Source organism: Stegastes partitus, unplaced genomic scaffold (genome assembly GCF_000690725.1).
Source record: "Stegastes partitus isolate 25-593 unplaced genomic scaffold, Stegastes_partitus-1.0.2 Scaffold635, whole genome shotgun sequence".
Taxonomy (NCBI): Eukaryota; Metazoa; Chordata; class Actinopteri; family Pomacentridae; genus Stegastes; species Stegastes partitus.
Genome location: NW_007578366.1, coordinates 291119 through 304646, shown reverse-complemented (window position 1 = coordinate 304646; position 13528 = coordinate 291119). Strand labels below are relative to the sequence as shown.

Sequence of the window (13528 nt, the reverse complement as noted above, 5' to 3'; positions counted from 1 at the left end):
CAGCCTCCTGGGTTTGGAGACACAGTAGGAGGAACGAGTAAATAAGAGCGAGGATATCCATGCCATGGAAAAAAACATGTCCTTAATTTTAGAGGCAGCGAGAGAAAATGACAGTCACAGGGTCTGGTAATTGAAATGCCACCCACTATACTGTAAATAATATGTGTCTGTTAGGAAGAGCTCAAAAGCCTCTCTAATGACAAATCGCAGCGAAATGAAAATTGCCTTTTTCCACCTTGCTAGCCAGCTCCCTTTAATATAACACGGGTCTTTTCAGACCTGCAGAGCCCCCTACCTCAACTAAAATGTCTGCAACATTACATTGTGCTAACTAATTGAGCTGCAACAGTAAAAAAACAACAAAAAAACAAGATATCTTCAATCTGTCAGTTGTTGTTTTTGGATAATCAATCAGCTGTTTGATCTATAAAATGCAAGAAAATGGTGAAAAACATCAGAGTTTCCTAAAGCTCAAGGTGATTGATTTGTCCACAAGAGAAGGGAAGGAATCAGAAAATAAATTTAAGAAGCAAGAATCTACGACTAAACGCCTGAATGCATTGCATTTATGCAAATGTTGTTCAGCCCATTCAACACTCGACATGTGCACATGAAGGTGACAGCAGAGGTAAGAAAGAACTGTACGGAACGACTGTTGCTATTGTTGTCTTGATATTAGTGTCTTAAAGCACCAGTTTGAATTTCAAGCAATCGCTCCAGATCCATCGATGAAATTAAAAATCCAGTCACACAACAGTTGCTCAGTTCATTTGTTGCAGCTCTGCATACCTCTGCAAAACTATAATTTGATTGTATTGATTTACTCCGACCCTACTACTCAACTTTTTCTTCCCACGAGCCAGACGAGAAGATCCCATTTTCATTTTCTCTCCGTTAGACACAGAGCCAGGAGCAGGTTAGCTAAACTAAACCACCCGACCCTGTAAAATATTCCCATCAGCAGCTCTATAGTTCACTAATTAATACATCATGTTTGCTAAATCTGCTTCTTACCAATTTGTTGCACAGGCACGAGATTAGTTTTGCTTTTCTCATCCTTCAGCTGTCAACAAGACAGTAAATACGTGCGCTTCCCAAAATGTCAAACTCTTACTTTAATTCTCACTAAATGACATTTACAATTTTTTCCTGACAGACTTTATTAGAATGCTTAACTAGAAAAGTGCAAACTGGAGCAATGAGACTGAAATGAAGTCTAACCAGCGCAAATATGCAAGTCACAACATATAACTCGACTCAACTAAAGGCCATAAAATTCTGATTTTTAAATGCACATTGCACATTTACAGCTGCAGATTCTGGCATATTATATTTTACATACTGTGGGCAAATGTTTCAAAGTCTTGGACCTCTATGGAAACAGCACAAGCATGGATCAAAGTTAAATTACATCGATTCTCTATTTTCCTAAAAATTAAAACAGCTCGTATCAGCATGTTCAGTATTTTTTCCAAGCACCTAGATGTGTTAGCAATACTGGAAAATACATGGTGACTCATTATATTATAGATATTTTTACATTTTACATCTTACATTTTCATTTTGCCTCCATTCTTTTCTCCTACTTGCTCTGTGTAAACACGGCCTGCAGTTCAGCCTAGTTGCACTGAAAGTCTTTGAATTTTTGTAGCATGACCGTTGGTCACAGCTCAGTCACTGATGGCTTTTCAGTTGTGCCGAGGACTCCAGAATTTTTTGTTTTTTATAGAATCTGGTTAAAGCAAATAACCTTTTTGCCTATATTTGACAGGACAGTAGAGAGTGAGACAGGAAAGTGGGGAGAAGAATGGGGGAAGAACCTGCAGCAAATGGCCGTAGGCTGGATTCAAATCCATGACCGCTGCGTCGGGGAACTATAGCCCCAGCACATGGGTCGCCAGCTGAACCAGGTGAGCTACAGCGGTGGGCCTTTGTGATTTTGATGAGGAATCACAATGTAAAGCTTAGATTTCGTCCAGCTTCTCGGCCGATTGGCCCATCACAGATGAGTGGATCAGAGATCTGATGATTCGTTCTGTTTTTACAGTTTCAGGCTCTGATAAATGGTTTAATTTTGCTGATTTTGTAAAGACAACATAGCTGCCAGTAGGTTTTGGGGTTCAGAGGGTTCAAACAAAATTCAGCTCATAGAGATGCTTTTCCTGCTCTTTTCTGACTTTTTTATTTTTTTGTCTGAGCTGCATCACTTCTAGACTGACAGGATGGAGATCTGTCTGTGTCGCAGTGACTTACCTCCTGGCAGTACTGCAGCACGCCCTCTTTGGTTCCTACGCAGCTCTTGGTTCCGGATGGGTCGGGCTCCCAGCGGCCGGTTTGAATGTTGACGTGCATGTTGAGCTTTCCACAGAACATGGCCACCTGCGGCTCGGCCACGGCGAACCCTGTGCCGGCATTGGCCGCTAGCGCCTGCAGAAGGACAAAGAAAGAGAGAGAAACGGAGGGGGGGTTGGTGCACTCAATCATTACAGAGCTCGTAAAAGCCGGCGAATATCCCGGCTGACAGACTTGAGAAACTGTCGGCTCCACTCACTCTTCTCATAAACACACTTTCCGTACTGAGGAGTCTGACCACGTAGGGCGGCTCATGTACTGCAACAGATAACTATACGAGATGTGATGCTGCAGTGCTGAGGGAGCAGAGGGGCTCAGACGGGAGGAGAATTAAACGCACTTCGGGAACGTTTGGCTGAGTTAATGGTTAAATGAGTGCAGGTTTGATTGGGTGTGTGCACAAGGTGTTTTGCTCTGATGCATATTTAGGGAATGAGAGGCTGCACATGGAGAAAAAAAAAAATGGAGTCCGTCATGGCTCACAGAGCAGGACATTCCTAGTTGAGGAGGGCACAGCTTTCTGAGCCTCCTGGGACCAAAGTCTTCCTAGAACGGACAGATCATTTATTCTTCAAAGTAAACAGTGAGCATTCCTTCCATCGTCAGCCACGACAGGTATAGCGCAGTGGAAACAAGTGTTAGCGCAGGATTTGTCGAATAATTCTGTGGTATTTCTTTTCTTCCTACTAGACTTTCCCATCTTTGTTTGCTTCCCCACCATTTGAACACGAGGGGAAATCTGTTATCTGAGTCCTCTCTGTCATTATTTACTGAACTATGCAGTTCCTCCTTCGGCAAGCAGGAAGCTTGAGCACCCAGCCCCGCCTGAACTTCACTCTAACTCCCTTTTGAAAATGGACACATTGAAAACCGCTGCTTTCACACGACTGGCTTTCAAATGACTCGGCGTCGTGCTGTAAGTCACGGCCTGCTGACGCTCCACCGATGCTCGGGGTGTCACTGCGCGGGACTCTAATTAATCAGTGAGGCGTTGCAGCTCTGCATGCCAAACCGTCCCAAAACACACACCAGGGAGCCTCCTGACGGGAAGTGGAACGGAACTGATGCCCTCCTGATTGTCATAACATCATCAAGCCGAGTAAACAGGCCTCAGCTCCGAGGACAGATCAAGGGAACGAGCCGGACAGAGCGTTTTCTGGGTCCGAAACCTTCAGGAGACGAGGACTGACGTGTCCTCCGCACGACAAAAACAGCTGAAGAGGGAGACTTGAGTAACAGAGTGTTAGACAAAGCTCTCGGTCTAATCGTGCGCAGGCTGCCTGGCTGACAATAGCTGCAGAACAGAGTAGAGCGAGGACAAAACAAGTGCTGTGTAATCAGCAGTTGGCTGTAGCGTGTGATGAGCTGCAGGGCCAGCCAGAGCTGAGTCTGCATGCACACAGAAACTGAACAAACCCACGTACGCTGCACGCACATATACATTCAGCAGCACGAGAACATAATCATAAAACATATCGAGAGCCTCGTCGACGAGCGTTCATTCACGCAGACGAGCGAGCAGACCCTGGACTGTCGTTACGGAGTCCTGGAAGAGCGGCAGACTCTTTGTATTGCTGCACTCCTTCGTCTCTGCACCACCACCGCAGGCGTGAGGCAATAAAAGAATTCAATGCATGCTGATCTCCAACGGATGAAAGATGAATGCAAAAGCTTTAGATTACCACAGTTATCAAAGAAAGAAAGAAAGAAAGAAAGCGGAGAGCGGCCACTTTATGCTGCAGCTCACTATCAGGATCATAGAGACGGTTGTCAGTTCAATCCCCTGACCTTCCGCATGTTGAAGTGTCCTTCGGCAAAACACTGAAGTTGGTGGAAAAGTGCCAAATAAGTGCAGACAGTTTAGAAGTTCTATGATATGTTTCTTTCGGGCTGATGTTAATACAATCAAGGAGACCCATAACTGATATACTTTTGCGGCAAAAATGAAAATCTTGTTGACAAACTGTTAAGATGCTTATGTTTGACAGAAGTTTAATGAAAGTAGACTGTTGTTCATCCCAATCAGATCAGTGCTGAGGACTACAGAGTGGCTGTACCATACGAAAAAGATTCACTACGTCCTAATACATGTTAAATGCAGTACTCCAAAAAAAAAAAACACCCAGATGTCCTGTTTCATGTGGTCAGATTTTGCAGCATGGAAGCCAGCATCCATTTCCGGTAATTCTGATCCACAATCGAACACAAACGAGCTTGAGCTGCAGAGAGCGCGCAAACAAATGACGCCTCATTTTGCACGACAGGCTGCAAAGGTTAAAGCTTAAGGAGCATTATTATGACGCGGTAGTACGTCCAGGTTGAATGCATACTGTATGAAACAGTACGTGCTTCATGAGGGCAGCTGTAGTACAAACGTAAAGTAAAAAGAAAGAGATTTGGAACCAGTGACTACAAACTGAGAGAGGCGGCTTGAAATATGTTAAGAAAATACAGAAAAATGCTGAATATTGGCTCCAATAATCAGCTAAATCGATACTCAAAATAACTAAGATTTTTGTTTTATTCCTTCCTTATTATTTCTTTAGATGTTCAAATGTTTTCTATATGCTCCTTTCTCCACTTTTATTGTTTTTGCCTACTTTGTAAAGTGTCTTTGAGTGTCGTTATTAGTATTATTACTGTAGATATGCTGACAAATTGTTCTATTTCGGTCGTTTTGTTTAGCCTTCGTGGACTGTTCGCTGTGTCACAAGTGCATTAGTCGCTGTATGCTGTGTAAATACAAACACTAACGTCTTATTGTAAAATGAATCGCAGGGAGAATGAAAAAGGCCGAAGCTAATGGGGATCCACACCGGCTGCAGATAAACATTCCTGTTTGCTGTCCTCCCTCTCGCTGCTTTGTTAGATTTCCAGAGAGGCGGGGAGGAAATGAGGGAGACGAAGAAGCACATTAAGGGAGGCGGTGACAGTCGGACCACAGAAACAAGCGTCGAAGGCGTCCCGACACCTCTTTCAGTCCTTATTTGTCTTCAACTTCCAACGAGGCTGAGCGGAGCTGGTTAATGCCGGCTGATCCGCAGTCACATGCCTGTTTACTGGCGAAGAAAAGAGCTGCTCTGGGCCACGCTCGCACAAAGAGAAGTGCTACAAGGGGGCACCGGAGAGCACATGTAGCCGCTGAGGGCCTGAGGGAGGGGAGGGCAGCGGGTCAGGGGAAGATTGTCTTGTTTGTGCTCCCTGTCGGGTCATCAGTGTTACCTGAAGCAGAAGGACGGGAAAACAGAGCCGACAGCGAGTTCTGCTGACGGTGACATCCTCGGCAGGAGACGCGCACGACTGCCGAGACAAAAAAAAACGCCTTTGTTCTCCAAACAACAGCTCAAAGCTGACAGGATTTTTAGCGTGGTTGTGACTCAGCCTTGGACAGCTCAGAACTGCAGTGTCAATGTCTCAATTTGATTTTTGTTATGTTTTTTTACATCATCTAAGATCGATCTGTTCTGTCGACCAGCAAAATGGAATCAGAGGAAGAAAAATGAGAAATAATAGAAGCGACTCTTGGCGGCGGATGAATACAAACCACTGACCGGTTTAGTTTGTATTTCTGAAATGATGCATGGGTGCTCCTTTTTATCCTCCTAACAAATGAATATGCCATTAATCTGGTTTTCTAATGAGCAAACACAAACACATTAGAGGCAAATCTGTCCGCCTCTACTGAGTAAAAAGCAGAGAGATTGTGTTATTTGTGATGTTACAGAGCGTTTACTGTCTATATCTGGTTTAAGTTTAAAAAAAAACTATGTTTGGGCTCAACAAACAAAACTAACGCAGAAAAATTGTGTTATTTTGTGTTTACTGTCTGTATCTAGTTTCTATTACTGTCTACACTCTAAAAAACAATGTTATTGAGACTACATCTCAGATTTTTAACATGGATGTGACTCAGCTTTGTGACACCACAAAACTGCAGCGTCAGCGTCTCAATTTTTATCTTTTTTACATCGTCTAAGATCGATTTATTCCGCCGACCAGAAGAAATCAGAGGAAGAAAAATGAGAAATAGTAGAAGTAACTCTTGGCGGCGGATGAACTCCTCACCAGTTTAGTTTTCATTTCCACTGTGATTTAATGTAATCTGACTCCTCCTTAAAGGTCACATGAAATAACATCGACTGTAATTTTCCTCCACAGAAGTTCAGGCCGGGACAAGAGCGACTTTGTTTTAAAGTTCAAAAGCAAAATGAATCAAAGATTGCAAAATTGGCGCCGGCAGCAGCCTTTGAGGATCGCTCGCTTGATGATTTGGATGACGGTGCAAACCGACACCTCGATGCACGTTTTAAGAAGCTCGGTTTTATAAGGCGGTAACGGGTTGGTTGGTTTGCTTCGACACCTGTAATCACATTTTATACTTTGGGATAAGAAAGGCTGAGTCATCGACAACATCTTGACAAGTTACGGGAAGAAAACTCGGTGAAAGGTGGATTTTTCCAGCATTCGTACACATAATTGAACTATTTTCTACTTGGATAAAGCCATCGGTGGTGGGTTTGACTGACTAAGATTGCATCACTTCTGATTCTGGTCTCGAGTGTTGCCATTTGTTGTGACAAACACACACTTTCTGGAAGAAACAACGATAAGCCGCCACACCTAACAAGCCATTGAGCCTCCTCATCTCTCATTACTGACTCACCGCGAGATGTTATATCATGTGTAAGTGTGAACACCTGCTGCTATGAGTAGGCAGACACAAAAGAGGGGAAGGGAGAGGGAGTGGAAGTTGGGAAGAGGGAGAGGCGGCGGCGAGACGAGACGAAAGCTCAGGCAAATACGGTAAATTGACAGGAGCGGCGGGGAAACGTGCGCCGGTTGGCTTGAGTCCCGGTTTGGAAATATTCTTCTCAAATGAACGCAGGCTGTAATGCAATAAAGAAACGGGCGAGAGGCGGCGTGAAGGCTGCAGAGACAGGCCTGCCACCACAGACGCTCGTCAAAGCAACACACACACACACACACACACAAAAAAAAAGCTGTGTGGGCTGAGGATCGTTTAGCTCGTTTTCACTCCTCACTGCAAACACACACCAGTATGCTGCCGCTGCTGCTTTCCCAGTCTGCCTCCAGCACACAAACATGTTTTATTGGCCTGCTCTGCGCGCCGAGCCAAGATTCGCATAAAACAAGCGAAGACATGACAGCGCTTGTTGGGAAATAACGCATGGAACATTGGACGCGCACACAAACAAACGCTCCTTTTTTTATTTTTTTTTGTTCCTCGTAACAGCTGAATATACCATGAGGGCGGTTTTCTAATGAGCAAACACATTAGAGGCGAATCTTTCTGCCTCTGCGTTGGAAAAAGCAGAAAAATTGTGTTGTTTCGGGATGTTGCAGAGTGTTTACGGTCTATATCTGGCTTATGGTAGCGTCTGCACTCTGTGGACGATGTTTGGGTTCGACGAACGCAACAGTTTGCGTCAATCTTTACGAGCTGAGACGATTTCTAATGAAGTTGTGTTCAACCAACAAACTATATTGAGTTGGAATAAGTAGATTTACCTCAACCATCAAATGTATTTTTAATCTCCAGTCTGAAATCGTCCCGGCATGTTGAGATAAGGAGGTGACTTCAATCTTGAACTCAAGCAGGGGAAACATTAAATTAGCAATTTCATTAACTCAACATGAATTTAGTTGTAAATCAACTAAGGCAGAAATTTGAGTTGAATTTACTCATAATATGAAATTGATGCAGCATAAATGGCAACATTAAGGGTACTTAAATCAGTAAATTTGATATCTTGCAAACATAATTAGGTGGTGCGAATCGTTCATCTGAATCGCTTTTGAGAGTGTTATTCTCATTTAAGTCATACCATCATTTGGGATGCCAGCAATATAAAGTTCACTTATTTTTCAGTCTTACAACCCTTACAGTGGTATACGCATCCTAAAAGTAATTAAAAAGATATAGATGGAAGAATAAATTCTCATTTTTTTTGCAGGATTATTGTGCTGTGACTTGCATTTCTTGCTCTGGGTGATCAACAGCGAGGAGAAATGAATGCATCCACATGAAAATGCTGAACGTAGGTGCGATGAAACAACCGCAATTCACAGAAAACCAAATTAAGGCCTCACATTTTACCGTGATAGATTATTTAGCTCGGGCAATTTGCGAGTCTGTGGAACATTTTTTTTTAGAATACAAGGCAGAAAATGTGTTTTTTCCTATGAAAATCCTAAAAAGGGAGGAAATGAAGCCTGGTAGCAGCAACAATACTGATTGTATGCAGACACCAGCTGGAAGAAGAGGAAAAGGAAAGTGCAATTAAGACTACTGGCACTAGCTTTGAAAAAAAAAAAGAAAAGAAAAAAAAGAAAAGCGTAGTATTCTTTAATGAGGTTTTACAAAAAGCCTCCTGGACCAGTTCGGGTCAGTTATTACATGACCTACCACACAGCATCTGGGCAAGATCCAAAGGAGCTAATCCAATCTGTGTGTGTGTGTGGTCTCAGGTTGACCACTCGGGGCAGCGCGATCAGCAGAGTGTGAGCTCAGGACACACACTGAGAGGACACTGGGAAAAGGGGGGAAATGACTACATAAGAGCCAAGGTGTTGAAAACAGCAGGGCTCGAGCCCCGGCGATGATCCTCCAACACAAACACACAGGTGGCAACTTTGGAAAACTAAACTCCTCCGAGACCAGACAGACAGTCTAATAAACGTGGCGACATTATTCTGACATTTTCTGCTGAACTGCCCCGTGTTGCATATAAAAACAGCCACGCCGCATTCGGCTCCAGTGTCAACAGAGTCTATAAACTTTGCAGGCCTCTCTGAGCGGTGGCAACCGGTCTAATTTTGGCAGAGGTATGGTGAAGCCATCCTCGCAGTCTGGCCCGTTTTTTTTAAAAACAGACTGAGGCACCGGTCGGGATTCGTAGGTTCCCAGAATGCTTAGTGTCCATGTGACTGCGCAGAGAAATGCCCGGCATCATTAATCCACCTAATCCTTCCCTGCGGTGACTTAATACTTAAACAAGATATGCGGTGGTGGGAAAGCCGCACACACATGTACAGGAGTTTGATCTGCATGTACGATGCACACGGACATAAAATGAATATTGATTTCCGTCTCTTATTGCTCGCAATAAAAAGTGTTGATGTTCACGAGGAGCAGGGTTAACTGCAATTATTGCGTCGTGCTAATATGAGGAGAGGAAGGATTAAAGCACTTATATTTCTGCTTTAGTTTCTATTATATCCTTTGGAGGGCGGCTTTAAGTGGAGCATTGTTTACTGCGTCTTTTGTTTGCTGCTTCTGTAAGTGAATCTCCCTGCAGGACAGCATATATAAAATATTTAATCCCTCTTAAATCAAATGCACGCAGTGTTTTGAGTCACTGATCAATGAATACTTTGCTCAGAAGACATGAAAAGACCCCAATTTCAGCTGTGACATTAAAAAAAAAAAAAAAACAGAAAACACAGCTACTTTCCCAAACGCAGCATTTCATCTGGTTCGTTCTGTGTCACTCGTGGAAGAGACAAGACAAGAATCCACACAACAGACAAAGATGTGTTTACGACAAGAGCCATTTCAAACACGGATCAGCGTTTAACCTCTATTTGTGTTTTGCTTATTCAGACTCAGTCGGATTTAGCCGTTTACGTGAGCTGACTGCGGCGGAGCAGGGTGGGAATCGCAAGAGAAAGAAATAACGACGCATGCTGTGGGGGCTACAGTGTGAAACGTACACACAAGAGAGGTCAGAGATTAAGAAAAGACGGAGAGAACAGGTTGAGAACCAATTTGTCTAATTGCTGATGTACTTTTTGATTAACTGTTTAGTTCATGGATTGACAAAATTTGTCAAAAATGTCATTTGTTGGAGGCAACCTCTTACCAGGGAAAAAGCAGACATCACAATATTTTGCTTTTATATGTTAAAAATACAGGAATTTTCCCCAGATGACTTGAATAACTCTGTTTATGGTGTTTTTTTGGTGCTCAAACAAACTAGCTGTGTCGTCTCGAGTGGCAGCGATTGCTTTGTGTCGCTGAAACATGTCCATACGCTTATGTTTCTGCAGCAAAATCTTCCCTTTTTGTGTGTTTTTCACCTCTTCCTTGCTCACTTTGTTGTGCACATGTGCAGCCTACATACCAATAAACTCCATGCAGGCGTACGTCTTAACAGCTTGTTTTGCCAAAAGCAGAAAAAAACATCTTACTTGAGAGGCTGCAACCAGAGAATGGTGAAAAATGAATCAATTCTAAGACTAATATGCCTTTATTGTCGCTGCTCTATCATCTAAAAGACTAATTGTCTACACAGAACCAGATAAACACAGTGACCAAGCAACTAAAATACCCCGGTCACTCAGCTGAGTCTAGCCATTATGTCTAATTTTCAGAAGGCCATTTTTATTTCCCTGTCTGCTACATGCCATAACACGCCATTAGTCTATCCATATGCACACATATGTCAAATGACGGTGTCGGAAAGCCCGTGGGAAGGAGCCACCGAGTCTCCATCACAACACAAATAGCTGAGCAGCAGCAGCAGATAACAGATGAGGAGGAAGGAGGATTTTCAGCGACACAGTGACACTGACATTTTCCTACTGACCAAACACCTCCGCCGCCGCCGCCGCCCACCACGGAAAAGGGTAGACAGTAAAAACAGAATAATAGAAGGGGGAAGAAAAAAAAAAAAGGTGTCATGTTCTTAGACTCTGAATCCAAAAGGGCAACCCCTCACTGCAATGCAAATGAGCTCCTCTGTCTGAGTGAAATGGCCTTTTGTCTTCACCATCTGAAGTGTCCAGAGACTACTGTGGAATTGCCCTATGAGTCACTGCTCCGAACACACGGCGAGAAAAAAAACAACAAAAAACGCTCCCACAGTTTGGATTCCAGTTAGTGCCACTTGCCCTCCCCTGCAGACAAAAACCCCCAACGCTGTACAATTTACAGTTCCATGTAAACTGTGTGGCTTCTTCCTCTTAAAGAAAGAAAAAAAAGAACCATCACTCACTCTTAGACACTTCCTCTTAGACAATCAGTCTTCTATGTAAAAGTGATAAATCTGGGTGAAAGTGCATATGTGTTTCTTGTAAATAATCGTTTCATTCGCTGTCTCGCTAAAGTGCAGCTTCTACATACATAAACAGCATAAAATAACCCCTTCTGCAAAACCTAGATTCTGTACAAAACAACAAAAAAGCTGCATTCCTTTGCGTAACTACAAATCCACGACTGACTCAGCTGACCCCAACCCTGAACTACTCATTCAGAAACTGTGACATCTCATTGAAATCCCTTTATTCTACTTGTCTTACTTAAAAATGTGCAAAAATGAAACCATTTGCTTGAAACAGATTCTATAAAAAATGAAAAATTCTGAGTTTGTCGGCACAACTGGGAAGCCATCGGTGACTCAGCTGCGACCAACAGTCACGTGACAAAAATTCTGGGACTTTTTAACTGAACTTGACTGCAGGCTGCGTTTACAGAGAGCAGAATGGGACAAACTACAAAATGTAAGAAGTAAAAAGCAGTCTTTCTTTTATTTATTTTTTTTACAGTATTGGTTACACCTGTAGGCACCTGGAAAAATATTGTACATTTCAGATTTTTAAATTTTTTGTCCAAAAAACAAAAAGTAAACAAAGAAATTCAACTTTCATTTTCTCTTTTCTTATCATTTATGACATTAAATTTGCGTCATACAGCTCAAAGGACATTTATGAACTCTCTCTACTTGTAGTTATTGTTGTTTGGTTTCCATAGAGGTGCAGGACTTCATGTTGCAGTAAAAAAAACTGAACCCAGAAAAACGTGACAGAAGCAAAAACAAAACAAAAAACAGCCAGAAGCTGCCTGGGATCTCACTGTTTTGAACGTTGCTGCTTGTGTTGTTGCCACTGCTGCTGTCATTAAATGTGAATAAGAGAACTTATTAGGACTATAACTCCCCGTATACAGAATAACAATACATGAGTTTGTATCTGTGCTCCTGTGAGTGTCTCTCTGTGTTTGTGAGACTTGGAGGTGACGGGGAGATGCTCCAGAGAGGGCTGAACATAATGTTTCTGTTCACCAGCGGTCACCTCTGCATGGCTCATTAACCTCCCGTCACTCATCGCCGGACTGGACCTTCTGCACCACAGTGTCACATTGGAGCGGAAAAACACTGTCACCACACCTCCCAGAAACACCCACAGCGGGAGCCGGTGGCAGCGCCGGTACCAGCTTCACACAGAAAGCCTCCTCGTAATCCTTCTCTGCCCAACCTGCACTTGATCGAACATGCCTTTGTTATTGAGACCGTGCTGCAAAGTGCAGAACGCTGGAAATACCATGACGTAGTCGTGCACCGTGTTTCCTTTTACGTCTCGAGCCAAGAAAAATGATCCAGAGGGGACAAGGCGTGTGATCGACTGAGGAGGGTTCAGAGTGATGCAGGATCTGAGCGAAACTCAATAAGGAAACTTCTACCTGTTTGACTCATGATGCCAGCGCTCTGCTATTAGATTAGCCCGCCGCCTTTTCAATAACTCACTTTGAGTTTGGTTTTATTTGATTTTAACTGCATTTTCTGCAGCGTTTCTGTCGGCATTAGTGAGCGAGTGTATCTTAGAGACATTAACTTTAACCCTTTGAACCGCAAAACCTGCCAGCGTGTTTGAAAGGTTGGTTATCTTTTAAAAAAAACACCAAAATTACACCATTTATGTGAATCAGAAACAGTAAAAAGAGAAAAATGTCAGATTTTCAACCTTAAGATGTTCTTTAAAGTACCCATCTGTGACGTACCATTATGTCTAAAAAATTATATTTGATCGAAGCTAATCATTGTGAAAAATGACCTTTTTTTACCCAATTTACTTAAAAATGTGACAAAAATGAACCGTTTGCAGTAAGCAAGTTCTCTAAAAAATCTAAAATTCTGCGTTTCTCAGCATAGCGACAAAACATTGACTTACTTTTCTGTGACCGACAGTCAGGACACAAAAATTCAGCAATTCTTATACTGAACTCAGGTAAACTGCAGGCAGTGTTAATGTAAAGCAGATAGGACACACGTAGAAAACAAATTAAAAAAATGTAAGTAGTAACATATCTGTCGTATGTAGAGTCACGATATTTTTTTGCAGGTAACACCTGTGGGCAATGTTGTTCATATTGATCCCA

At 42.9% G+C, this 13528-nt stretch overlaps 1 protein-coding gene across 1 annotated transcript in view; it reads right to left on the bottom strand.

Moving 5' to 3' along the window:
* The window catches only part of aplp2 (amyloid beta (A4) precursor-like protein 2), a 64444-nt gene that overhangs the window by 32752 nt on the left and 18164 nt on the right, over positions 1–13528 (bottom strand). The window contains exon 2 of the mRNA XM_008289775.1: positions 2254–2427. Coding sequence (XP_008287997.1) covers positions 2254–2427 — 174 coding nt within the window. The remainder of the gene's footprint in view (positions 1–2253; positions 2428–13528) is intronic.